Source organism: Corvus cornix, chromosome 5 (genome assembly GCF_000738735.6).
Source record: "Corvus cornix cornix isolate S_Up_H32 chromosome 5, ASM73873v5, whole genome shotgun sequence".
Lineage (NCBI taxonomy): Eukaryota > Metazoa > Chordata > Aves > Passeriformes > Corvidae > Corvus > Corvus cornix.
In genome coordinates this window covers 46380047-46405912 of record NC_046335.1, presented here as the reverse complement: position 1 = coordinate 46405912, position 25866 = coordinate 46380047, and the positions used below count along the sequence as shown (strand labels likewise).

Genomic DNA, 25866 nt, shown 5'->3' with positions numbered 1-25866 from the left:
TAGCCAGATCTTCTATCCCACTAACTGTGAAAGGGAGGGCACTGTTAAAATGTGTTTGATTAACAGAGAAGTTTTCATCACGTTACTCTGGCTTGCCAACACTCACTGAATAATTTCTACATGCATATTTTAATTGTACCATCACTAGAAACACTCAAGTAGCCTTTAAGACAGTAAAAAGGAAGATGATGATAGCTGAAGGAGTGCTACGCTACAGGAATAGAGGCTTACGTTTCAGAGCTAACAAAGGCAACTGCTCTGCCACACTTTCAGGCTGTTACACAGCGCCCACTCTCATGAAATTATCAGAGCTGTATACCAACAAAATGTTCTGTAACCTAATTCACGCCATTTAACTTGGAGAGGCTTTAAAAAGGTCATGTCATGTATACAGACTGATGGGTAGGACAGTAGTTAAGCCAGAACACAAGAAGATTATGTTCCATTTGAGTTCAGGCCACATCCTTCTCACTTTGACTTATTCAGACTTCTACCATTTTAACAGACTGATTAAATATCCATAATAAGTTATTAAGAGAGGTGACTGGAAGTCAGTAAGCTTTGGGTTGCTGTTTTGCTGAAAAGACATGTAGTGTTTATAGCCTTACAGCCCTAGTGTACAAGTACTGCTCATCGTCTCCAAGACGAGTACCAAGCACAGAGGTACCCAGCCACAACACAGTCCAAGGCGCTTATGGGTGATTACTTCACATTTGGCAGTTTGTCAGGCTTCAGACTCCATCATGCTGCCTACTGCCTTCATTAGGCAAGGTAAATTTAGTCTGCAGAGCAGTATTATCTTTAATTACCATCTTGTTTAACAAAGATAGAGTAGGGAACATCGTAAGTCACACAGCTCATCAAAAGAACCAACTACTATTCTTGTATTTCCCGGTTATCCAGGCTAGAGTCAGCACTTCAGTACTACATAAATCCTCCATACCTCTGGAGCTCTGCATTACAATCTAAAGAATGAGAAAACGTACAGGAAAGGGGTTTGTTGAGTCCATTAATTTGAAAAGAACACCTGACATATCCTAATAGTAACTTGGCAGCAGGGTTGCAAGATTAAGCAAATGATTCAAGGTTAGAATTAGTGAGTTGCTTGTGGCTCACTCAGACAGTGACCTGCTCCATCAGGATTAACTTGTTGCTATACTAACTGCAGACTGCTTATGACAAGTTTGAGGCACACAACCCACTTGTGCTAACTAGAACTGCTACTAGTTCTTCAATTTCATACAAATCACTTGATAAACTTCTGACCAAGCCTACACATTTATTTCCCAAAGGAACAGAGAAGTGTTTTTTCTATCAGCAGCTACACAAATACTGAGCCGAGCAGATTTCTGCAGGCAAGGCCTTGAGACACAGCCATATTGTCAACAATTTAAAGCAATAAATAAATAGATAAATCACTTCACAGAAGTTTAGATGTTCCCAGTACTCATCTGGCTCCAATATGCTTATCAGCAGTCAGTGCAATTGAGCCCAGCAAATAACGCATTTGTTTTGAATGTATGTACAAGTGAGAACTGCTACACTATGTTACCTCTTAGCCTTACCTGCCCTATGGCCATCTGACAATTTATGATTACAGATGTACCACTGCTGGCATGAATTATAAAGCAGAGGGTAGCACGCTCTGTTAGCACAAGAAAAAGCCTGCCACAATTCTGTCATGCTTCTTGAAGGCCAGTAGTAGTGTAAGTGACTATTTGTGGCACAACAGTAAGTCTAACATAGCATGAACTCTGTTCACATTCAATTATCAAACAGGCCTTGAAGAGACAGGACAAGTCTACTTTTCTGTTTAGGAGAGAGAATACAAATACTACCAAGGTTAAGAGCAGGAACTTCTCTGAATTCCTCAATGGCTAGGAACGCTTAATCGCAAAGAACACAGCTCTTACACAAAAGATAAATTCTCAGTTTTAGAGGTGATGTTAGACATCTTCCCTGAGAGCTGTGAGTCATTGTTTTCCAAACACAGGAATTTTTCTGTTTGGTTATGTTTTCTTTAGCCTCTACATTAGGAGCATCCAAGCTGATTGGCCACTTTGGTAGGAGATACAGCACAGCCAAACTGCTACCCAGCTTCCCTTCAGCAAAATATTGATAGTTTCAAAGTCAGTTTGATTCAAGGCTACACTTCTTAAGAGACAGCTACAGACAGTTCCTAAACACTGCTCTCATCCTGGCATACACATTCCTGCTATTACCTTGCATTGCTGCAGGTCAGTTAGGGAGCCAAACAGTCAAAAGCAAGATGGGTTTATCCAAAGGCTAAGTCACACCAGCTTCACTACAAGTGATAGTGCCAGAAGACATGATCAGGTAGAGAGCAAGTTCACCCATTCACTGTCTAAACACACTTTAGTTGGCATAAAGCAATCAAATGACCCACCTGCCTTTCCTATTGCTAAAACAGCCTGCAAGCATGATGTAAAGACTACACTATATTCTTGAACTCTGCTGTCAGGGAGCAGAGAAAGAAACTGGTTGAAAAACAGGGAAAATCAAAACAAATACTAGTGTCTCTACTGCAAAAATGGTAGAAATAGAGGAAAATATGCATGTAAAGGTAATCAGTACCTCCATTCTTGCCTTTGTGAAAGAGCTTTTATAGTACTTTTAACACTTACTCATATCAGTAAGTTGAACCACTACTTTTACCTGCCAGCAGGACAGGTACTAATGTTACAGCTCTAGAGGATAGACTAAGCCATTTGCTGTGCAGATCATGGTCTTCATGAAGTAAAACACCAAATCCATCCTCCAACTCTCCCTAATCTCTCAACTGGCTCTTTAGCACAGCACAGAAGAGGGCAAAAGAAATGCAAACAGGTTGCACAGCAATACATTAGAGTGGTCTGTTTGCCCATCCTCACATTATCAGTCTGTCTACGTAGATCCCTTCATTTGGTTAAACTATCTAAAGCGCTGCAATAGAGGTTCAAGCTCCAGCTCCACCTGAGTATGTCTGAGGAAGCATGTTGGTGCTACTGTTTACAAACTCACTGCACAACTAGTCCAAAGAGACTGCAATAAAATACTGCACACTTTTACAAAATGTTAGTATGGCTTCACTTTTGTTCACAAATCGACCTGTTCAAGGCTGCAGAGCAAGAAGCTTTTTGTTTACTGACGTGCTAACATCCTGTTATGAATGAAAACAGGAGCACATGCGGTCCTCCCACAAGATCTATTTGATCAGAAGAAAGAAGTGCCTGTCTGTCATGTTGAAGATCATGAATGGCACAAAGGCAGCTGGAGATTGTTGTGTCTTGGGACATCCTGCAGTGATTAGATATCTGAAGACAGAGAGCAGTGACCTGCTGATCATACTTAAGAACTTTGTAGAGTACATTTTTTAATATTCTGCACAGTAAGTGAACTACTATCCACAGAACTGACTTCTTCCTCCACTATGCCACTAGAAATTTGCCCCTGTAACAACACTTCTCAGGAAACAGCAGGGAGTCACAGGCTTTACTGTAATCCACTAATCCATTAACTCCTTGTCCTCATAAGAGAAGAGAAATAAGAGCACAAAAGCAGCTTTCCAATCCAGATGTATTAAACTGCAACAATTTAATACAAATTTAATGATTTTAGATGCTTACCATGGCTTGTTTTTTCCAACTAAGCACCACAAGTTAAGAAAAATTTGAGAAGTGACCAGGCAACAGGGTCTACCTTAAGACCAGGTTTTTCCCCAAAACAACTGAAAGCTTACTGGAAGTTCATATCCAAGTGACTTTGTGACATACAGAACATCTATCTGGGAGTTTAGTTGGCAAAACAACACTGACTCCTCTCAAAAGAGAAGCTTTAAGTCAAGAAGATAAGCGAACAGTAAGTGCAGGGTTAGGTTTCTACGTAAGGCAGCTCTTCCTCCTTCCTTGACTGAGCAGCATCCAAGTAGTCATTTCCTTGACCAGTCTTTTCACACTGTACAGTTATACCCCCTTCAACAAGGTAAGCCTGTATTTGCACTGATTTACCACAAGTCACTGTGGACTCTCTTCTACCTTAGTTCATGTTCAAAGAGCAGAACAGTTTGAGGCCTATTCTAGTTTAGCTATCACTTCTAAACTACTGTTTCAGGGGCCTTAAAAATCCTTTTGAGCTCATCAACTAATTCAGATATGTAACCGTCTCTGCAACAGTCCCTTAATATCCTCTTATCAGTCCTGATGGGCAATCTTTATCCAAAGGATTTCAAATTAAGCAGGTATCATATTTTCCAGTGTATCTAATGGAGAGCTCGGATGTCACATGAAAGATTCTAGCTCTTTACTACCTCTCATCCATTACTCTCCCCTAAGCCAGCCATGCACAAATTAAACAAGCATAAAAAAAACTAAACAAAGGGGGAAAAAAAAATCCCATCCCCTCAGAGCTCTATGAAATGACCAGAAGCAAGCCAAGACAGAGAAGCCATGAGAATAACAGCAGTTTTGTTTTAGAGATCCTCCTCAGACTAATCTCATGCTAATTGTGTTTTCCTTAAATCACTCTCCTGCAAATAGTAGCAAGTGATGCAAGACTTAGTGCTTATTATAGCTCTAAGCAGCACATTCTTAGGACTGTTTTTTCAGGCCAGAAACTGACCATATTAGATGGGCTGCCATAGCCTTGCAAAAGCAACAGGAGAGCAAACCAAGATGACTTGCTTTCCAATTTCTTCAAAAAGGTAAGTAATCTAAGAATACATGTAAAGAAAAGTCACTGACTGTCTAAAGAAGTATTTCAAGTCCTACTTTAACACTGCACGCACTGCAAACAAAAACCCACACCTCAGAGGAGCAATGCAGTAGCTTTAGCCTACACACTTAGCTTATTACTGACATATAATAATTACTGACAGGTAACTAAACCAAGCTGTGTGTGCTCAACTCACTCTATGTAAAGTTTGTTTCACTGGGTGGCTGTTCTTACAGTGAACAAATAACTCTATCCATACCTAAGCAGTCATTTAATCCATGTACATGCCCCTCCCACCTACACCTGTAATGCACTCCATAACCTACTACCCATTCAAACAGATGATCATCATATGATGAATTTAATGAACTATCTTTTTTCAATCCCCACTTGCAGACCTGTAACCTGATGCATCAGTCCCAGTGCAGTGAAGCGAAGATACATTCTGGGAGGCTCAGCTTCGGGACACTATCCCTTGTCCAGTACAATGAAAATTGAATGCATTAAGTTTTATGAGAAGAGATAGAGCTTTGTTTATTATATTTGTTGAATTTTATTTAAGGAAAAAATATAGCCAGAGGAAAAAGAAACAGTAAATTGAAGAAAACGTAAAAAGAAACATTTGGAGAACAAACTAAAGGAATCCTTCCTTCATCTGTCCAACTTCTGGGGCAACACTGAAAAGCTAAGACAGTTATCTAGAGCAGTGAGGGAAACCAAGAACTGTCTTGTCCTCTGAGCCTGTGACAACCGCAGCTTTTGCCTCTGTCTAGACACATTTCATCAACCTAAGAGGAGATGGCTTCCCAATTTTACTGTGGAGCAGGAGGTTACCAGTAGTACACTAAATACTATAATAGAAACTATTTCTACATTACTGCCTGCAAATGAAAGGAGAAAAGCAAACTCTCCTGGTTTTCAGGGTGAATAGTAGATAGCACTGTTGTTGCAGCAGAATACTGAGTGACAAATGACTTAAAAGTATTTAATTGTGAGATAAGCATAAAGCTTACCAAAACTCAAAAAAAAAATGAAAACAGACTCCTGATGATGTATCTGTTAGCTAAGACAGCTGGAGAGTTTATAAAGCACCATCTTGTGTAAGTCAAATTGCTTCAGCAGCTCTGCAGTACATACACAAGAGAAGACTTAAAATACTATTTAAGAATAAATATTTCTTGCAGGAGTCCATATGCTTGTAACATATGCAGATCTTGTTAGGTTTTAGTTCATGGGGCACATAATTGATGCAGTGACAGGGACTCCTCCTGACCTGAACTCCTAAGTTGGGATAGCACTTCACCAAACCACAGGGTTCAGAGCTGTCAGCTCCACTCCACCACAATCTTTTGGACAGCATAGCCACACCTAACTATTTTCTCAGTCACACCAACCCAACACTAATTAACTGGGCTATCCTAATCACGTACTGCAGTTTGGCTTTCAACCGATAGTCTTCTTGTCTCTTCTCTGGTGTCTATGAAAGATAAGCTAAAAACCCACTTACTGTAGTAATTCATATATGTCACAAAACAATCCAAATGAGCAAGTCCCTAGAAAAGCCCATATATCTACTGGCAAATTGACAGACATCTAAAAGGGCTATTTTCTAAAAAACATTTTCATCTGCCATCTGCACTAGGACCTCCATATGCAAAACACAGAGCCTACAATAAGAAGTTGCCCTGAAACAAAATTCTGGAAAGCTACGAGGAAGTGAAGGATAATTCATTTTCTTGTATTACCATATTTTGAAAATTCACTTGATCTTTGTATGAATAAAGAACATTTCATTTTGAAAAAAGACATGCAATATGACAGCTTCACAGAGACTAGAGCAAAGTCAAAGTGCTAAGAAGCCTCTCAGTCTTGAAACATTTTACAGTTTCTGCTACGAGTAGTATGCCAACTTTCTTTAATGAAAAACATCACAGACTTCTGAGAAATCAGTGTAGTTTAAAATAGTCTGCTTTAAAAATTACATGTAGCATAGAAGCATTAAAGACAAAAATCAAGAAGTTTAATAGATAAACCAAGTGCCAAAAATATGTCTAAACAACACAGAAGTGACAACCAAGCTTTTAAGTGTTAAAGACAGGCTGGTAGTGCGAGCTGCTTGTTCACAATCAACTACAGTTGTAAACACAGAAAATTGTTATCAGGACTTATGTGAAGCCTGTAACAGACTGGTACAAAGACAGGCATCACTCCCAAATCAGTAATGTATCAAACCTGTAAGAGAATCCTGCATTATTTAGTGCTGCAGACATTATAGATACAAATGTCCAAGAAATAAATCTTGAGGTAAGGAGATCAAGCATTTCCAAAGGTAGACAATCAAAATTTACATAAACCCCAGAAGTTTAGGTTACTTGATTAATTTGAAGTCACATGCTGTGCATCCATCTGAGCACAGTCAGCACACAACTGCATTTTCATTTTTCAGCAAGATCTATGATGCAGAATTCTTATCTGTGCAAAATCTTTCAGAATACCCCCCCATACACACCATGTTTCACCATTACTCGTAATCTGGAAAAATTATTGGCAAACTAGAAGTGCGAGGCCTTTGTGGCAGTATTAAAAATAGATACAAGAGTCCAACAAAGCCACAATTTGGACAGAAATTAAGAATGCCTGCAAGAACTTTGCACATCACTGCAACTGTCAGATATTTAGTCCACTTTTAAGGCTAGAAATAGACGAATAGAGGTCAAGAGCTGCCCTGGAGTCTAGTTTCCCTCCCATCTCAGAAAAGGAATGCTTGCTTTCTTTGCTTAGTCAAAAGATGCTGTTCACCTGAACAGCTGCTACTTTTTGTTCTTGACAACATCTAGCTCCTCACTGAAGAGGCAAAGAGGGAGCTTTAGCCAATAGCAGTGCCTGCAAAGCACAGAGTCTCCAGAGAGTACTTTTGTGAATATGCCAGGAAGCATTTTTGTGAATCCTGGTCAGTATATACTAGCCCGTGGTTAGCTGGCAGCACTCAGAGCTCTGCTAAAGGAAAGGCTCAAACGCCATTCACAGCTATTTGGAAGCTTCATAGATCATCTACTAGTGAGAAGATCAGCTCTTTCGCAGCTGTTTAGAAGATGCTGTTACTTTTTTCATTATGAAGATAAGAAAGATACACAAGTAATTACAGCTCCCAAACAGCTGTCTGGACAGAGACAAAATATTTGAGACATACCACTATTTGTTTAAACAGTCAAACTGTTAACATTTTATTTGTATCACCAGTAAGTTACATCTTTGTGTCTCCTGCAGAGCATGAAACGCTTGTTGTCCCATCTGGACTGAGGCAGCTTCAGCTCTATCCCCTTGTGGGGATATAAGTGCCTTGTGGGGAAATAAGTACCTGATTTGTTATAGCCTACAACCTCAAATTTTGTTATTCCACATCCCTGAACACGAGTTACAAAGCTAAGAGCTTAAATGTTTCCCTTGTGTTTACTTCTAGCAAATTCCACTGAAAACACGAGTGGACAAATGTGCTAACCAACTGCAAGACATGAGACACTGATGAATCAAGTCATACTTCTTCCAGCTAAATCAATATAAACAATGATTTAAAAAATCATCGTGAATTGTACTGGGTAGATACAACAGCAAGTCTTAACTGCTATGACACCAAGTGGAACTATGTTACACATGTAGCTTGCACAGAACACCAGGACACTGGAAAATGCTCACTAAATAGCAAGGCCAACCAGACAAAGCACAAGAGTATTCGTGTAACCTTGAACTGCTACACTACACATTTTGTAAGCCATCTTCTACACACACAAGAGTGAAGTCTAAAGTAACCTAAGGACCTGCAACTCTGTTCTGAAAAATAAAAACCAACCCATTCAAATAGTTTCTGCTCTAAGGAAGATTATCAACCTTGAATTTTACATATAAAGCCCCTGTTCACGTGTCTGGGAGTCCAAATCACCTAATTTTAAAGACACTGCATTTAAATGGTCTCATTCTACCAGTATAATTCTTCCCCAGGTTTTTTGTATTAGAAGTCATCAATACAAAGTTTCCCAAGCTAGTGAGGTTAAATAATCCCAATACAAGCCCAGTTAGAACAACATAATTTGCATTAAAAAATTCTCCAAATCTATCTATATCTTTAGAGAGAAGACCTTACTGCCACTGCTCCACTGCTTTTAAAATAGCCTCAAGTGATCTACAGAGACACACAGGTGGACAAAATAGAGCTGTTTCATCACACCAACCACAGCGACCTTAGCCCTTCCCCAGGCAATTCCTGCCACATCATACACTTAGATCTCTAACTCTGATTAATATTAAACTATCGTATGCAATTCTCGGACAAAAAGGAAGATTGAGCACTGAGGTGTGCCCCTACACATAACCCTTTCCTCCACACCAAGCAGCATCAGATTTGTACTCCTCTCCTGCTGCACACTCACAGAAACACTCTCCCCACTTCCCTCGGGTGAGCGGGGGGGGGGGGGGGCACTTATTCGCACCCCCCTCCATCCCATTTTTAATTACACTGATCCTAAGCCCTGATATCCGTCAAAGCAGAACCTTAAAGCCAATTTAAGCCTAGCCTAGGCATACGCACTGAGGGCCTTGCTCTCAGGCGCCTACAGAGGCCTGTTTTCCATCAGTGACGTGATGAACCGAGAGCCGCTCAGGGATCTGGAAGGAGCCCAGGGACGCCTCTCCCTGCCCCGCCACACACCCACCCGCGCCCCGGCACCGCTCCGGTGCATCGCGAACAACGGCGGCACCGACTCCCGGCACCCCCTCCGCCGGGGCGGCCACCGCGACACTCAAGGACGGGGGAGGGGGGTGACAGGGGTGGTGAGGGGGGAGGGAAACACCCCAACCCACCCGCCCAAAACGCACAAACCCACGGGCAAATGCCTTATGCTGCCCCCCCCTCCCCGCCGCGCCGCCCCCCCGAGCGCGTCGCCATTTCGTGAGGCAGGAGCGCTCCGAGCTGCCCGCCGCGATGATCAGGGGGAAGAGGGGAACACTGGGGAGGGGATTGAGGGGTGAAGCCCCGGCCCCACGGGGCAACAGCCCATGGCGACGGCCGGCGCGGCCCAGCCCAGGCCCCGACCCCGGTGCCACTCACAGTTGCGGATATCGGAGATGAAGACCGCCAGGCCTCGCATGCCATCGCCTTTCGACACGGCAGGCATCGTGGCGCACGATCACGGTCGCCCTGGGACGCGACACGACGAACCCCCGCAGCCGCCGCCCGCTCTCCCCGCGGGCTCCTCAGGCCGCTCCGCCGCCGCCTCCGCAGCGCGCAGGCGCCGCCGGGGCTCCCGCGCCCCCGCAGCCGCCGGGCGGGCGCTGCTCGGGCGCCACCTGCCGTGCGGAGGCGGGAGCGCCGCGGGTGCACCGGGCCCCTCGCGCCCCTCGCGCCTCCCTGCGCCGCAGCCGCCGCGGGCGCGGTCCCCGCCTGTCCCCCGGGATGTGCCCCCGCTCCCGGGCATCCCCCGTGCTACCCTGCGGCCTGAGAGGGCTAGCTGGCTGGAGGCCAGGCCCCGGAGATCTGCCGTGCCGCTGCTTGGACGCGATTACCAGTCACCGCCCGTGAGGGCAAACGGGCCCGGGCCGAGGTGAGGAGTGGCAGGGCGGCGACAGTCGCTGTGTCCATGGGTGAATTCACTGCACGCTCCCTGCTCGGGAACAGCCTAATCCCTTCCTCTCCTCGTGACCCTAATGGCCGAGGAGTTTGATGATTTTTGAAGGTGAAATACCGGGCTTCGCAGGCGTCTCAGAGGATGTAGCTGCTGAGGGAGAAGGAGAGGGACGGCCGATCAAGATACTGGAAAATTTCACTTAAGCAGATTATTGTTCTGGAATCTTATTTCTAAAACGTGAAGAGCAAGGTACAGACTCTCAGTGGTACAGTTCATAAGAACATGCTTTCCACAGGGTGGACTGCAGGAGGCTGTGCCTTGGTCCTCCTCCTCAAAAGGGACCCCAAAACAGTGCACGGGATCTACTGCACGTACCCTGCACAGTCACTGTGAGCACTGACAAGCCCAGAGGCTACTGTGTGCAGCTCCATCCTTAGGCACATCCCCCTTGTGAGCCTGCCATCGGTTGTGTGAGTGGCGCAGTTGCTCTGTGTTCATGCAGAGATCCCACTCCCGACTCCCTGGGCATGCAGGTGTGCAACCCCAGGGCCGCATGTTCCTCCTGAAGGCTGTGAACACGTGGAGTGGCACAGTCTCACACCACATCTACTCCCGAGACTGAAAACATTTCAAGGTTAAACTGTCTTAAATATGCCAAAAAGGTGGGACTGTGCAGAGCATTTAAGATCTTCAGCTGAAAATAGGTTCAAATGGTCTCAAGACTGGCCTAGTCTGCCTAACCAAAAGTATGCTGGGGGCTTCAGTCATGATGCAAGTGATTAGTATGCTTAGTGGAGAACAATGACTTGTAGAATCATGGGGCTTAGGGCTACTGGACATCAATCAGTTATTTCACCTCTTTTTCAGTATACTTCAAGCCATTTCATTTCATCTGGGGTTTTTTTCTCCCAGTGAATTGATCCCAGTATCTAGCTTTTAGCTACAGTCTATCTTCCAGAAAGGCACTCAGTCTTGCTCTGACACAATCAAATTCACTGTTTCCCTGGATAGTTTGCTCCCATGGTTAATCCTCCTTGTTTAAAGGATCTTGTTCAGATTCATCGAGCTCCAGTGCCTTTAATTTAGTGATACATTTCTCTCTCATAAAGATCTACATAATACTTGATACCCTCTGTCTGATAGTGGCTGTACACCTCAGTTAGGTCACCTCTCAAGGGTCTATTTTGGGTGCTTTCAGGATACATTGTTATACATGAGTGCTTTTAAGTTGTGCAAGTATCTATGAGAAAGGCAGGATGACAGCATGTGGTAGTCACGTAATTATCCCTTTATCCCTGGATCCATAATTTAGACCAAGTGCAACTACAGGCAGTCATGCACAACTAGTCTATTATTTAATTCAGATTATTTGTAGGCTTTCATGAAGAACACTCTCCTTTTTCACAGCTTTACAAATACATTTGATGCTTAATAATAACTTCCATGTACCTTTGAAGATGAAAACTTCCTATGTCACCAAATGAAGCTTTTTCTGTAATCAGAAAAAAAAAATCTTTTTTGAGCTAGCCAAAATGTTGAACTGGTTTCTACTCTTAAGAGCACAGTGACACCTAAAGGCTCAGTCTATCCATCCTGTCTGGCTGTATTCCCATCAGTACTGCAAGTCATGCAGGTATCCAACCGCCTTTTCAGTGGCAGCTTAAATACTGCCAGCACAATAGCTGTGGCAGTACCAAGCTATGCATGAGCTGCAAATCCTTCTTGAGAACTGGGAAAATATCCAAGTGGTTAACACATGTGGATGTCTCTAGTTTTGTAACTGTACAGCTAAATGTTTCATTTGAAGGGGCTCAGTATGCAGTACACATACCCTGATTATTTTATGTCAGCCTCCTTTGACTGACTTTTGAGGCCTCACTTATATTCACCTTGCTCCCTGTCTTTTTGCCTCAACAAAGGCTTGTGCAATCAGGACAAATTGGGCATGTCTATCCTTACTGCCTCATAATTTAGGACTTACTCATGTATTTCAGATAGTCTTGGTAGGGACAAGGTAGAAATTTTATGTGAATAAACAGGTAGCTAGCAGAAAGAGAGTTTGTAATGGGCTTTAGATGCATCCTGGCTGAAAGAAACACTGTAATGTGAACTCAGCTGTTACTCAGCACAGAGCTCATGCCAGGCAGAACCCTTTGCAAACACACTGAGTTGGTAATTGTGGAAAACATTTTGGTTTGAGCCTAACATCTATAAAACACCAGGCTGCCTAAAAACAAACTTAATTGGTTCTATCCATCCCAAGATGTTATGATTATTTAAGATATTTATAATTACTGTAAAATCAGCATTAAAGGGGAAATAGTACCAAGAAATCATTTCCTATTACACAAAATGTTTTGCATCACATTTGTTTGCCAACAAATCCACAGTGTTTGTCCCTTCCTTCCCATTTTATATGGGAATTACTTTAAAATTTTTTCAGGATTTCATCGCACTTTGGTACAAAGGCTTTAATAATTGCACTGACCTTTGTAAAACTATTACCATTCATCTGAATGTTTTCAGCTGGTGAGGATCCAGTTGTGAGAACTACAAAAAGGGAATTGTTCCTTTCCCTTTGTTACTTCTGTCAGATTTGTCTCACCAGTTAGTGTTTTCTTCTGCTCCTTATGATCATTCCAGCCATTACTGGAAGCAAAAAGAGCTCAGGAGCAAACAGAATTGGTGGCTCCACCATGTGTAAACTCAACCATGTTTCTGTACTTGACATCTAACATTCATTTTCCATTTACAGAGAACACAGTGTCTTCTGCCATGCCAGAGTATCAAACGTGCTGCTTTCAGCAGTAGAAAACACAAAGTTAGGGTAATATCATTATCACGAAACTCTGAATTTACAGAAATTTGGGATGGATCTAGTCGTAGAAGACCATGCACCTGCTTCACTGTCGAGACTTTTGTTCAGAGGAAAAATATTCCTGTTTTTCTTTTCAGTGGTGAATAATGCTCATGAAGATCTTCACTACACAAGAGGGAATGAAAGAAGCGGGCAGTTCAGCAGAATAATGCAACCTTCCAATTCAGCTTCTAGAAGACTGCACCAAACTGTAACCAAGACAGAAAGCAGGTCACAGGAAGGCTTCTGTTGGGAAGCACACTGCTAGGATATGCTGGCCTTGCCACTACATCATGATATAACACATCCTTTTTTTACCAAGTCTTTTGATATGATATTTAGTCCCTGCAAGCAGCCTGTGAAATAACAGGGTAACACCAAAACTTCTGCTGCAGTAAAAATAGCTGTAGCGCAGCCATGCTGCACGCAAAAACACAAACTGTAGAAGGTCAAACCAGAAGAAAATAAAAAACTCAACTTAAAACAAAATCTTTTTTTAAAAGCCTGTTAAAAGCCATCTGAGATTTGACCCCTCCTTTCTGCACACCCTGAGTGAGCAGTATTGCTTGCAGACTCTCTGCAGCCTTGCCTATGTGATCATTTTGCCTCCAGGTCAGTGTGTGCATTTTAGCCCAAGTTTCTGATTTACCTACACTATTTCTCAGAATCACAGAAACAATTAGTTTTGAAAAGACCTTGGAGATCATCGAGTCCAATCTGTGATCGAACATCACCATGTCAACTAGACCATGGCTCTAACTCCCGTCTTTCTTTAGACACCTCCAGGGAGGGTGACTCCACCACCTCCCTGGGCAGCCCATTCCAATGTCTAATCACCTTCTGTGAAGGAATTCCTCCTAATGTCCAACCTGAACCTACCGTGGTGTAGCTTAAGGCCATTTCCTCTTGTCTCTTGTTGCTGGCTGCCTGTGAGAAGAGGCTGATCCCAACCTGGCTACAGTCTTTTTGGACAATTGCACTGAGTGATAAGGTCATCCCTGAGACTCCTCTTCTCCAGGCTAGGCCTGGAGCTCTAAAAATTCGCCACAGTTTGGGCTAAACCAAGAGGCTGTTTACAGGAATTTAGAATCACACCATTATTAGTATTTCCTTTTTTTCAGCTACTGATGAGCCCCAAAGCATCGCGCCCTGGGTCGGGCCGGGGCCGGGCCAGCCAGCGGCGGCTCTGCCCATGGGACTTAGCCGGGATGTCCGCCGCTGAAGCCGGCCCGGAAGCGCCCGAGGAGCCGCGGCCGCTGCCTCAGCCACCCCGCCATGTTGGCGCAGCGCGGCGCCCTCCCGCCGCCACGGCGCTGCCGGAGCCGGCGGGCGGGGCGCTGCCGCCCGCTCGCCCGCACTTCCCGCGGCGGCGGGCGGTACGTGGTGTCCGCGGGGCACCGGGGCTGCCCGAGGGAGGGAAGGCAAGGAGGAGGGAGGAGGGGTAAAGGCTGGAGGTGAGGCAGCCCCCCGGCGGGGGTGACGCGGCAGCCGGGGAGGCCGGGGCTGCCCCGCGGGTCCGAGCTCGGGGGAGGCCGCGGCGCGGCTGGCGCTGAAGCACTGCTGGCATAGCAGGCGTGCGGGCTCCCTGGCAAGCTTTGGTATCTCGAGAGTCGGGCGAGTGTGGGAGGGAATTCTGAACGTCAAAGTGGAGCACCTTGCAAGAGGGAAGGGTTTAATGTTTACACAGGTTAGAAACGGATTTATTCCCACTCTTCACTCCTCAGTATAGCTTTTATTGATTTAATTTAAAAATATATCAGCAGTATGCTTCCTGATCTTCCTTTACTAAGTGATGCAGGCTCTTTCTGCAAATGTAGTTAGAATCTAGTTTTTTCTTTATAAATAAACTATCAACATTAATTTAGTATTGTGCAGCATCCATTTCGTTTCTTTGCTTGCTTATTTTGGACAGCCGAAATCTGTGCTAGCTTTACTCGTTTTTAAAAATTAGTATAAATTTAAAACAGCCGACCAAAAGTATGTTACCTCATGTGGAGGCTGGGGTTAAGCAACGTTTGTGACCTGGCTAAGAGAGGAACCTGGGCTTCAGATCAGTTTGTCAAATGATGTTTTAAGCTTTAAATTGTCCATACTATCAGTTGGACAAGGACACAGACAGAGGCAGTCTTCAATTCTGGTTGCATTTTTTAGTGATAAAGGAATTAAAGAGTGCCAAACTCAGACGGTTCTACTGAGTTCAGCTAATTTGAGAAGAGTTTAAAAATGGCGGAGAGTTCATAGAAGAAAAGCTTGATGAGGATTTAGCTTTGTAAAGCTTGCAAAATGCATGCTTATAGTTTCCATAAAGAGCATTTAAAGTTTGACAATTAATCTTCTATGTTACAATGGTGCCATCTACTTAATTTTCACTGATGTTGTTAAAGAAAAAGCTATTAAAATAAGTTTCCAACCAAGAGTTGTTACTGGACTGTCAGTAGCAGAAAACATTTTGCCACAGGCTCAGTTCTTCCCATAAATCTAGGAGTGGATGTTGACTTAACAATAATTGACAGATGGGTATGATCCTGTCAAGGAAATGAGCACATTTTGATGTCTAATTAGAGTTCAGTGATTGTTTTTTAAACTTCTGTTCTTCAGCTGTTGGATGTTATCTTCTTTTCAGAGAAGTAGATACTGTTGCTAATTGTTTCTGAAAGTGAAATCAAACACCTCCAAATCAATATATACGAGCTTCTGGGTGAATTGATATCCTGACCAAATAGTTAAGACTTGTATTGACTATTCAGGCTCTCAGTTGTTCCTCTCTGCAATAGTTTATAGATCTTGCCAAGCTAGATGGAACATAGGAGATACTATCAAAAGCAACCTGCTTTGTCTCATTTTTTAGAATGTGGAAGACAAAGGGGTTACCAGTGACCTTGAAGTCAAAATAGAAGCATAAGACCTTAATTATTCATAAAAGTGATTTTCAAGCAGTATAGGAATTTAGCTTCTACTACACTCTCTGGATCTAAGAAATATTAGAAGGCTTATTGCTTTTAATTTGCAGTTTATAAAAGACTTGACTAAAATCTTCAAATAATTTTGTACATGAGGTTTTTAATGCTCTATGTTCTTTGGTGATACTGGCATTGTTTTTTTTCAAGCACTTCTGCCATCGTCCTTCTACTTTATTGCCTAATCACATATTCCTCTCTTTTCCTGCAGAATCCCTAAATCCTACAATAAATATCTCTGGTTTTTAAAATCTCACTGCTAAGCCAGACACATCCAAATATGAGCAAGTTTATTGGGTTGTTGATTTCATGTCTGTTTCATTGAGTACACTTCCATTGAAGCTTTAAGATTCCTTCTGCCACAATACTGAGGCTCAGTCTGCTGTTGTGGGATCCCTCACCTGATGTTTTGTACAGAAACAAAGTACTCAAACTTTGAGCAGTGACTTGTTATCAGTGCCAGTAGAACAAGTCTTGTAAATATGACTTGCAGAAATGAGCTTGTAAGTATTTAAAGTGAGTGGTAGAGTAATATAGAAAGCAAGATAATTTTTTAAGTTTAACAAAAATTAAGAATATTGCGGGAAATAACCTATTTTCTTCTCCATCAGGATCTCATATTTATGAGAGGCAGCTTGATACGTATTTAGAGCCCTGGTTCCCCTAATGCCAAATATTTTTTTCTCTGTGTTCTTATTCATTGCTGGGAGCTAGGCTGGGAAACCAGTGCAGCTTTTAAATGGGGAGGGGTTGGAAAACAAACTCTGTCTGTATTTGATTTTTTTAAAGTCTTCCTGCATATACAAGGTATGATAGATGAACACACAACAGAACTGTTGTCTACTAATTCTCAGCTCCTTTATCTGGAGCTAGGACGAGCTGTCAAAGTCGTTCTTCTAGACAAAAGGGACATGCCTCCCCCTTTTTTTCTTCAATTTCTGTATCAGTGACTTGGCAAGGAATTGAAAGCAAAGGTCTCACCTGTTGCAGTAAAGGCACATAGCTGTAAGCATATAGCTGTAATTCTTTATATCTGTTTATTAATTTATGGCACACTGGCCAGGCTAGGTAGGAGCAGAAACAATGTTATCTCTTGGCTATAGAAAAGGTAAGGTGGTACAATAATTGTTCCATGTAGCAGACATTTATCTCAGCTGCAGCTGTAAACAGTTGTACTTCTTTAGGGGATTCTTTGAAAAGGAAGCTGCAAGGGTCCAACCCACTTCATCTGTGATACAGCTATTAAAACAAGGGACAAAAAAAGATGTTTGAGACTAGGAATAATCTCTTTAAATCCTCTGCTTTTGTTGCCAGAACGAAAGCACTATTAAAACAGTACTGCCTTAATAAGTTTGATTCTAGGTGGGAGATAAGAAAATTGCTTGACTTTTTTTAGACAAGAAAACTGAATGAAACTGTTATATTCCTCTGTTCACAGAGATTTGAACCCTTATGTTTTCAGGAGAAGAGAAACTTGACATGGGGAAAAACACCATGAGGTTTCTCTGTGCTTCGCTTTCTCTTACCATGATTTGCTGGCTAGCTGAAGGTACCCTGTCGAAAACAGATGCAAAGAAAGGTGCTACAAAAAAACTGGAGGAAAAGGTAAGGGAAATAACTGAAATTCTTTTCTTATCTAACATGTGCAGTGAATTAATTGAGCTTTGGTAAATGACCTCTACCTCTGTTAAAACACTGTTAATGCATTTCTGCTGAAGCTTATGCTCACAGATAAAACTTGAAACTGTCCTTCAGCTTTTCTATGTGTCACAAATAGTTCACTTCTTGAAACATTTGATGTAGACTTCTGGAACTTTATCCTCCGTGCAAGCTGCAGAAGCACGAATTTTTGTCCCTTCAGGGAGCACACTTCCATCCTTTTGGAAAGCAGGGTGGGGAACAGTAGTTTGGGCCAAGAGCTCTAGGTCATTTACTGGTGGAATGGAGCCTTGCCAATGGGAAGGCTGCATCCTGATGAAAGAGTTTGAAGAGCCTTCTGAGCAGTAGTTCTTTTGCAGGCAGAAATGATTCAGAGTCCCACAATAATCAGAGCAAGCAGAGCCAGCACGCTGAAGTCTCTCTTCACTTGCTGAGCATGTTATTGTTTCCTGTCATTATGAATATACATCTGCCATTGTTTGTATTACTTACTCAACATCTACCAGGAAACAAATCTCATCTGCAGGTAGTGAGAATAATACAAGCTGTTAAGGCAGACCATATCCCTAAATTCCTTACACTGACTCAATAGATGGCTTCTGCATATTCACCATGCACATCTTATTAGGTCTTTTCATTCTGTTTTTATCTGCTGGTTCAGTTAAAGCATCTTCCCTAAAGAAGAGTGTTTAAAATCTTGACCTTCAGTAACCACAATGCAGCATTCTCAGACTAAAATATATCCAGTTTAAAAGTTGTCTTCAAATTCTTGGTTAAGAACTCCTAACCCCTTTTTATTGTTTTGGGGGTAACATGACAGAAAGCATTGATTAGAAAACAGAGCACCATCAGCTGCCATAAATTTCTTTACTCTTGTAATGTCTTGGGTTTTGTTTTTTGTTTATATGCTTTTTACCTTCCAAACAAAGTAAGTGTACTGATGATGACAAATCATTTCTGAGTACTTCTGTGTTTCAGTTTTAAATCAAAGTGCTCTGCATCATTTAAAAGGAGTGCTCAGAGTTTAATGAAGTGATTTTTTGTTGTTGTTTTTAAAGTCTGTTGCCATTGAAAGTGGCTGTTTCATATAACTGGTTCTAATAACTGTCTTCTCTCCACAGAAGCTGCATTCTGATAAAAATGTACAAGACCGGGGATTGGTAGTTGTGGATCCAAAAGCAAAGGATATTATACTGGAACATAAAAGTTATTGCTCCAAGAAGATGAAGGAAAGACATTTCTCAGGAGATGTTCTGGGATATATTACTCCTGTAAGTTAATACAATAAATAAGATTTGTGCATTGAATGAATATGCAGCAGACTGTGCTAACCTGCAAGCTTGCATCCCTGCTTTAAAATATTTTAATAGTAATGGGAACTGCTGGTCAAATACAGTCAAATAGCCAGAGAAGTATTTGAGACCTGGCTTGGGGTTCAAGCCCTTGTTCTCCCATCTGCTTCTTGGGGGATGTCTAGGTCATATTGTTTTTCTTCTCCCTGGTGTTGAGCAATACACTGAGAGCAGGTAGTGGGTGTGCAGCTGCAGTGGGAGCTGCAGGTTGTGCCCTGGCTGGGGAACGTGGTGGGAGCCCCAGGCAAGGGGCCCTGACCTGGTGCTGACCCTTTGCACCACAGAGGGCAGAGGGACCTGTGGCACTGGCCAGGTGACCGGGGACTTGGACACAGCAGGAGCCAAGGACTCAGCAGGGAGACCCCAGACTGTCACAGGCATGGAGGGTACAAAACCCCAGGGATTCCTTTGTTGAGGGTCTGTCCCTAAAGCACCAGCTCCAGCTGTTTCTGCATTACTGTGCCATGATTAAATTATTTTAAGGATCCAGACATCTGCTGTGGGAAACCCAGGCCTGAGCTGGTAAGGAAACCCTGTCTGATTGTGTGAGTGTGGGGTGTGCAGGGAACCAAGAAGGGCATCCATGGGATCACTGGAGCCACCCACTCTGAAGGGGCCTTGGTCCCAGCAGTGAAAGTTTAGGGTGGTGGGAGTGTGACTGCTGGAGTGGCTCCTGGATGGTCAGACAGGGAAGCTTCCTTAACACTGGTTATAAGAGATATGATAGTATTCTCCTGTCAGTGGTGAGCCAGGTGAAGTTGCAGTGAAGTCAGAACAGGAGGGCTGCAATTTAAACCTGCTAAATCAACAGTAACAATTGTATGCTGCTGTCAGACTGATGTCTTTTGCTATCCTGTCTCCTTCAAAGCATTCTTTCTTGAATGATAAAGGTTTCATCCTTTTTTTTTAGAGGATACTTTTCACTTGTTTTAGTCTTATACTGCTTAAAAGACAAATAGATGCCCTATAAATTTCCACCTTTCTCAAGTTCTCTTGAACATAAATTCAGAGTCTGTAAATTCAAAACTGTGTTGAAATCTACGAGCAAGTTCCTGTAGTTCAGGTGAATTAGCACAATTTGAAGATTGCCTTTCATATAGCTGTCAGAGTTTCCAGAGTACTTTCTTATGTAAATGAAATCAGTATCCCAGAAGGTTTCCTCAAATAAACGAATAGGGATCTAGCAGATGGTTACATTTCTGTTAAAGAGTTTATATTGGTCAAAAGTTAAATGAACTGTATATCTTGCTTCTGAGTATCTCACTTTTTTTCTCTCCTTTGTTTTTCAAGTGGAACAGCCATGGCTATGACATTGCTAAAATATTTGGAAACAAATTTACGCTAATCTCACCAGTTTGGTTACAAGTGAAAAGGAGAGGGAAGGAAAGGTTCCAGTTCACTGGGCTCCATGATGCTGATCAAGGTGTTATTTTCTTTTTCTTTGAATATGAATTGCAGTATTGTTGCAGACTAGATAGCTTTGGCATACTAGGTGGGTTTTGCTGGCTCTGCCTCATGGTGAAGTACTTTCATCCATTCATTTTTTTTTGGGTTTTCTTCAAAGTGAACTTCTTTCAGTCCTCACCTGCTTCCACATGTGTACAAAGTTTATTTGTCAAAAAATGTAGGCAGGAAGATTGGCTTTTCCACTATGCTGTCCACAAGGCCCCTCTTAAAAAAATGGAAGGGCAATGTACAGGGAAAAATAGTCTTTGGTGTTGCACTGTGCAGTTGTTCACCTGTTGTGGGTTTTGTTTTTTTTTTTTTTTTCTTTGCAAAAACGTTTAGGTGAATTTGTTTTGGAAAGGGAAGATAAATTTAATTTGAAGAGAATTTTTTCCCTTCATTGTGAGGAAAGTGGTTGCAAGTTTAAATTTCAGCTAGTATATACTAGTTCATGGTTTTGAAGTTGATTGAATGTGGAATTTCATTTGAAATAGCTATAATTCTTACCATGTTAGTGCCTACTAACAAATTCATCCTAGAGCAATGACTGCCAAGAGGAGTGGATGGGACACTTTAAAGGACCATCTGAAAAAATCAAACATTCTTCCCAGGTGATGCCTGGTGGCTGCAGAAGTGTTGTTCTGAGTAGGCACTAGGGTAGTTTCCACAGGGAGGCAGAACTGAGCAGGGAGGGGCTGGGTGGGGACTATTGTAAGACTGTAGCGAATGCTGTCTATGCTGCGGTGCAGGTTCATGGCTTCAGATTCTGTGCATCGCGGGATGTTCTGTCTGGGTGGATTATGAACTGGTAGTCTGTGGCAGGAAGATATGTATAATGAAACTATGCTACATCATTTGAAGAATGCTTGAAAATATGTTGTCACTGTCAGCATCATTTGTATTTTATCAGCTGTCTTACTTGATACTGTTTGACAGGCTGGATGAAAGATGTCAGAAAAACCTCCAAAACCATCAAAATAGGTGAGCCTCTGGTTTATGTTTGTTTGCTTGTTTTTTATCTTCTTTAGCTGCTAGGAAAGGAAAGGACGGCTTTCTTCCACGTCTGTATGGGAGGAAGGGAGATAACCTTAGAACAGTTGTATGAAGGAAGATGCCTGAGAAGAAAAATTAAAGCAGTTAACTATAGATAGTTAAGTAACTGAAGTGTTTTCCTTCTTGATGCCTTAATGTTTTGCCTCAGCTTCTTGTCTCTGAATAAATCCTGGGTTACAGTGCCCTCCCCGGAGGGATACTAGTATATAACACTGTGTGCCTCCCTGGGGAAGGAACTCTTCAAACTTGTTGCTTGGGTTTCTGTGTAGTTAAAAAGAAAAAAAAAATACAAATCTGAGTCAGTCAGTCAGACTTTCCTACATGATAGGATTTTTTTTACTTTCTACTATCCTACATGATAGTAGAAAAGTCCTGCTTTGTCTCTTCTCCCCTTGAAGTTGGGAACTCATGGGATGTGCTACAGTGTGTGTCTTTAGGGAAAATGGCAAACATTGCTGTAGAGATTCTATTGTGCCAGACTTCTTACATTTGTCTATAGCAAGAATTCAGTGGAACTGTGAAATGCTTCTTGATTCAGAAGGGAGTATGAAATTTGAAATGCATTAGAAAAATTGAACGCTCAGTCAGATATTTTAACGTACTTCAGCTACCAGAGGATAAAGCCTTTGAAATCTCTCTATACTCTTCTAAAACACTCTTTTACAACCTTGGTAGTTAGAAAAGGCTTAGACATAGCTCCACTTTTCCTGTGGGCATGATGGTCAGCTGCTCCAACAGCAGTTTTCCTGTCTATGTTTTTAATGTTTTGTGTTTTTAGAAAAAGAAATTACACAAGCTCAAGTGCCCATGCTTTCCAAAAGTAAACATTTGTCTTGGGGCCTCGAGTTGAGTAGAAGAGTGAAGTAATATAGGGCTGTGTATGGAGTAAATTAGAGTTTGAGGTGAACTTTTCTACCTCATTATTGGGGTAGAAGAGATACACAACCTAAAGATTGCTGTCTTGTGTTGTTGCTGTTTTAAGACTACTTGAGGCCCTAAGTGGTAGTTCAATTAAGATTGCTCAGTCGAATGAAGGTATCTTCTCTTAAAACTTGTGTCAGTGCTGACCATTAACTAAAGTTAAAATGAAGAAGAATGTTCTACAGTGCCAATTTATCTATGCTGCTGAAATTGGTGAGAGTGAAAAAGTAATGATCTCAGTGATAGGATATGATTTTTAGTGGCCTATTTGCTTGTATCTGCTGTATTCTGTTTCTGCAGAAACATTCCAGTGTAGATAATAAATTCTTAATTTTCACTACTGATTGACAACTTTGCCTGATAGTGCCTCGAATTTTGTTTGATGGCTGGACTTACCAAGACTTTGAGAGTGTTTTTGGCAGTGAAGATGAGATAGAGGAGCTTTCCAGGAACATGGTTCTTCTAGCCAAGGTAAAAAACCTATTTATGATGCTTATACAATAGTGTGAGATGATACTTGATTCCTTTTGTAATAGATGTTTTCTCATTTCTAGTGATTTTGTATTCTACAAAATAAAATTTGCTCAAAACAATAATGAGGCAGGATTCTTAATAGTGTGTCTTGGTATGTGTCCGATTTCTGTGAATATGAAGTGTAGTAATGCTTTAGTGCAGGTGACTGAGTCTAATGTGAAACTACATCAGTCTGATCAACATAACCTTGTTGTCATTGGCAGCTGCACCCGTGACTTTTGCCTGCTTGAAATTTCTTTTACATTTCTGTAAAAAATGTAATTATTGAGCTGTGGCTAAACTGCTTAATGGTATTTTCTGATAGGCAGAAAAAGGGTCATGGGTGCAATGAGTGCTGTTTTCTGTACAGGAATACATTCAAGCTCAGCGTGGTAGAGCAAGGAGTCTCTTTTAATACCAAGAATAACTCACTGGATATGTGTTACTGAACAGTTTTGCTCAGGTCTGATCAACCAGTTTCCTCAAAATGTTAAGAGACTGGGGAGAGGAGAAGAGGAATTTTTCTAAGGTTTCTGGCCAACCTCTTGCCTAATGGCTTTAGAGCTATGCATGTGTGGGACTAGACAAGTTGCACCCAAAAGACATTCAGCATTAGTGGTTGATTCATGGAAGCCTGCTTATTGTCAGAATAAGAGTTCTCACTTACTACATGATGTAAAGAAATCTTACAGTGCTCTAGAGGAAGTTGGATGTAGAGTTAAACTGAGTAATTGCTTAAAATTTGTAACTGATATATCAATTTTAGGTCCTCAGTAACAGTTGACCTCTTAAGGAGGTCAACTCAAATACAACAGGATCCTTGATCATGCTAAGAATAAATTATCAAAAGAGAGACTAATTGTGGGAGATATTTGGGATCATGTCTATGCCAAATTAGCGTTTACATCTTTAGACTCAAGAGATAATGAGTCTTTTCCCAATATACAAGTAAAAGTGTGTCCAATTATTTGCTTAACAACCATCTTTCATTAGTGTCTGAGTTTTCCTTAGACAATATTGTTTATTCTGTAAGAGTAGACATCGTGGATAAATAATACAGATTTTCAACTTTTGCATGTTTGTTAAATTATTTAAGCTTCTCTTGGACTTCTCCATGAAATGTTGTGTTAAAGATGAAGCTGATATAAGAATACAAAGCGTGTTCAATCTGTAATAGTACAAGAAAAATAACTGCATGGTCATTAACTCCATATTGTTGACAATTCTCTTTATTTAGAATGAAAATTTTGATGGTTTTGTAGTTGAAGTTTGGAGTCAGCTGGGAAACCAAAAGCAAACGTAAGTAGAAATCTCTAGGATGTGATTCCTAAAAATTAGTTCCTTTAAAGCATCCTTTTAATTTGTCCATATTGATTTGGATATGTCTTTATAAATAAATACACTTCATTCTAGAAAAACTAAAGGCTGTTCTGCTTGTCTTACAATGAAGTAGAAGGCTTTATCTCACTCTACATGCGATCAATTATTACATAAGAATCTTCACAGTGGGTTTAGCAGGTCACATTAGTCTTTCATACTTGAGTTTTGCATGGTGTAACTGTTGTACAAAGATGAAGAGGGTACCTCAGTTGCGCACTCACTCACATATTGGCACTGGTCTTTATCATAACGTTGTTTGGTTTGGGTTACTGGGTGAGGCTTGGAACAGTGGGATGCCTTCAAGACCTGAGGAAAACACCAAACTTCTGCTTCACAAGGTAAGGGCAGAATATGGTGGTGAAATTAATGATTCAGTGCAGGAATCTGAAGATTTTGTGTTCGTTTCTAAGGAAATTCAGGCATCCATTTCCCTAAAGCACAGTATTTCTTCCAGATGTCTGTTGCCTAAAGTGTCTGGGGGAAAATAGCTTCAAGAAAGCTGCACAGAATATAGAGTTCATTATGGAGGGCTTTCACCTTTCAAGAAATGGTTACTTCAGGTTATTCCGTTTAGGGCAAATGCTGCTGACTGATGGCATATACTAGTTATGTCTTGAACTGAGGGTACTATTAGAAGTCCTACCTTTTCCCTATAAAATTAACACTTGGGAACAAAAAATTGAAACTGCAGAATCTTTATAGCTTTGTCAAGGGCTCTGTAAATTGCCCTGCAATGAATAATTCTTAAACTATATGCTCTTGCTCATAATTATGTAATTTGCCAGGCTGTTCCTAAGAGCTGATCTGTATCCTGATCGCTGAACCTAGTGCAGTGTCTTATTAAGTCAGCCACGAAGGTGACTGAAACAATTAGTAACTGCCAGTCAGAAGTGGGTGGTAGTGGTCATTTTATTTACTGTGCTTACTGTATTTAAGGAAAGTTGATGTTTTTCCTATTAGTTAACTTAAGATGGATGTAAGACAGACTGTGTAACTGTCATTGTAAGACTCACTGAAGATCATTTTAAACACACTGGCATGAAAGTGCTGTGTTGCAAATGAAACTCATGAGCAAAGCATACTTTTCTATTAGCTCCAGGGCGAGTTTATTTGTGGCATGGTAGCAAATATTGCTCTCTGCCAGGAGTAATGTTGGTTTAAAATAGTGCTGTTTCACAGAATCGCAAAATAAACTGAGTTGGAAGGGACCCCCAAGGATCATTGAGTCCATCTCCCGCCCCTGCACAGCACCATCCCCGAGAGTCACACCATGTGTCCAGGTGTGTTGTCCAAACACTTCTTGAACTCTGTCAGGCTGGTACTGTGACCACTTCCCTGGGGAGCCTGTTCCAGCGCCTGACTACCCTATGGGTGAAGAACCTTTTCCTAAGGCTCCAACC

At 41.9% G+C, this 25866-nt stretch overlaps 2 protein-coding genes across 9 annotated transcripts in view; one reads left to right on the top strand and one right to left on the bottom strand.

The window, feature by feature from the left end:
• The window catches only part of AP2A2 (adaptor related protein complex 2 subunit alpha 2), a 45219-nt gene extending 35234 nt beyond the window's left edge, over positions 1–9985 (bottom strand). For all 4 annotated transcript variants that reach the window (XM_039552339.1, XM_039552341.1, XM_039552340.1 and 1 more), the window contains exon 1: positions 9812–9985. In XM_039552339.1, coding sequence (XP_039408273.1) covers positions 9812–9878 — 67 coding nt within the window. In that variant the 5' untranslated portion in view covers positions 9879–9985. The remainder of the gene's footprint in view (positions 1–9811) is intronic.
• A 4538-nt stretch (positions 9986–14523) lies between these two features.
• The window catches only part of CHID1 (chitinase domain containing 1), a 104485-nt gene continuing 93142 nt past the window's right edge, over positions 14524–25866 (top strand). For 2 of the 5 annotated variants that reach the window (XM_010399959.4, XM_010399807.4), the window contains exons 1-7: positions 14684–14872; positions 17581–17747; positions 18923–19072; positions 20444–20576; positions 21536–21580; positions 22938–23044; positions 24324–24385. In XM_010399959.4, the coding sequence (XP_010398261.1) occupies positions 17595–17747; positions 18923–19072; positions 20444–20576; positions 21536–21580; positions 22938–23044; positions 24324–24385 (650 nt within the window). In that variant the 5' untranslated portion in view covers positions 14684–14872; positions 17581–17594. Of the gene's footprint in view, positions 14562–14683; positions 14873–17580; positions 17748–18922; positions 19073–20443; positions 20577–21535; positions 21581–22937; positions 23045–24323; positions 24386–25866 lie in introns of those variants that run through there. The other 3 variants (XM_039553301.1, XM_039553302.1, XM_010399881.4) reach the window with 3 other exon arrangements.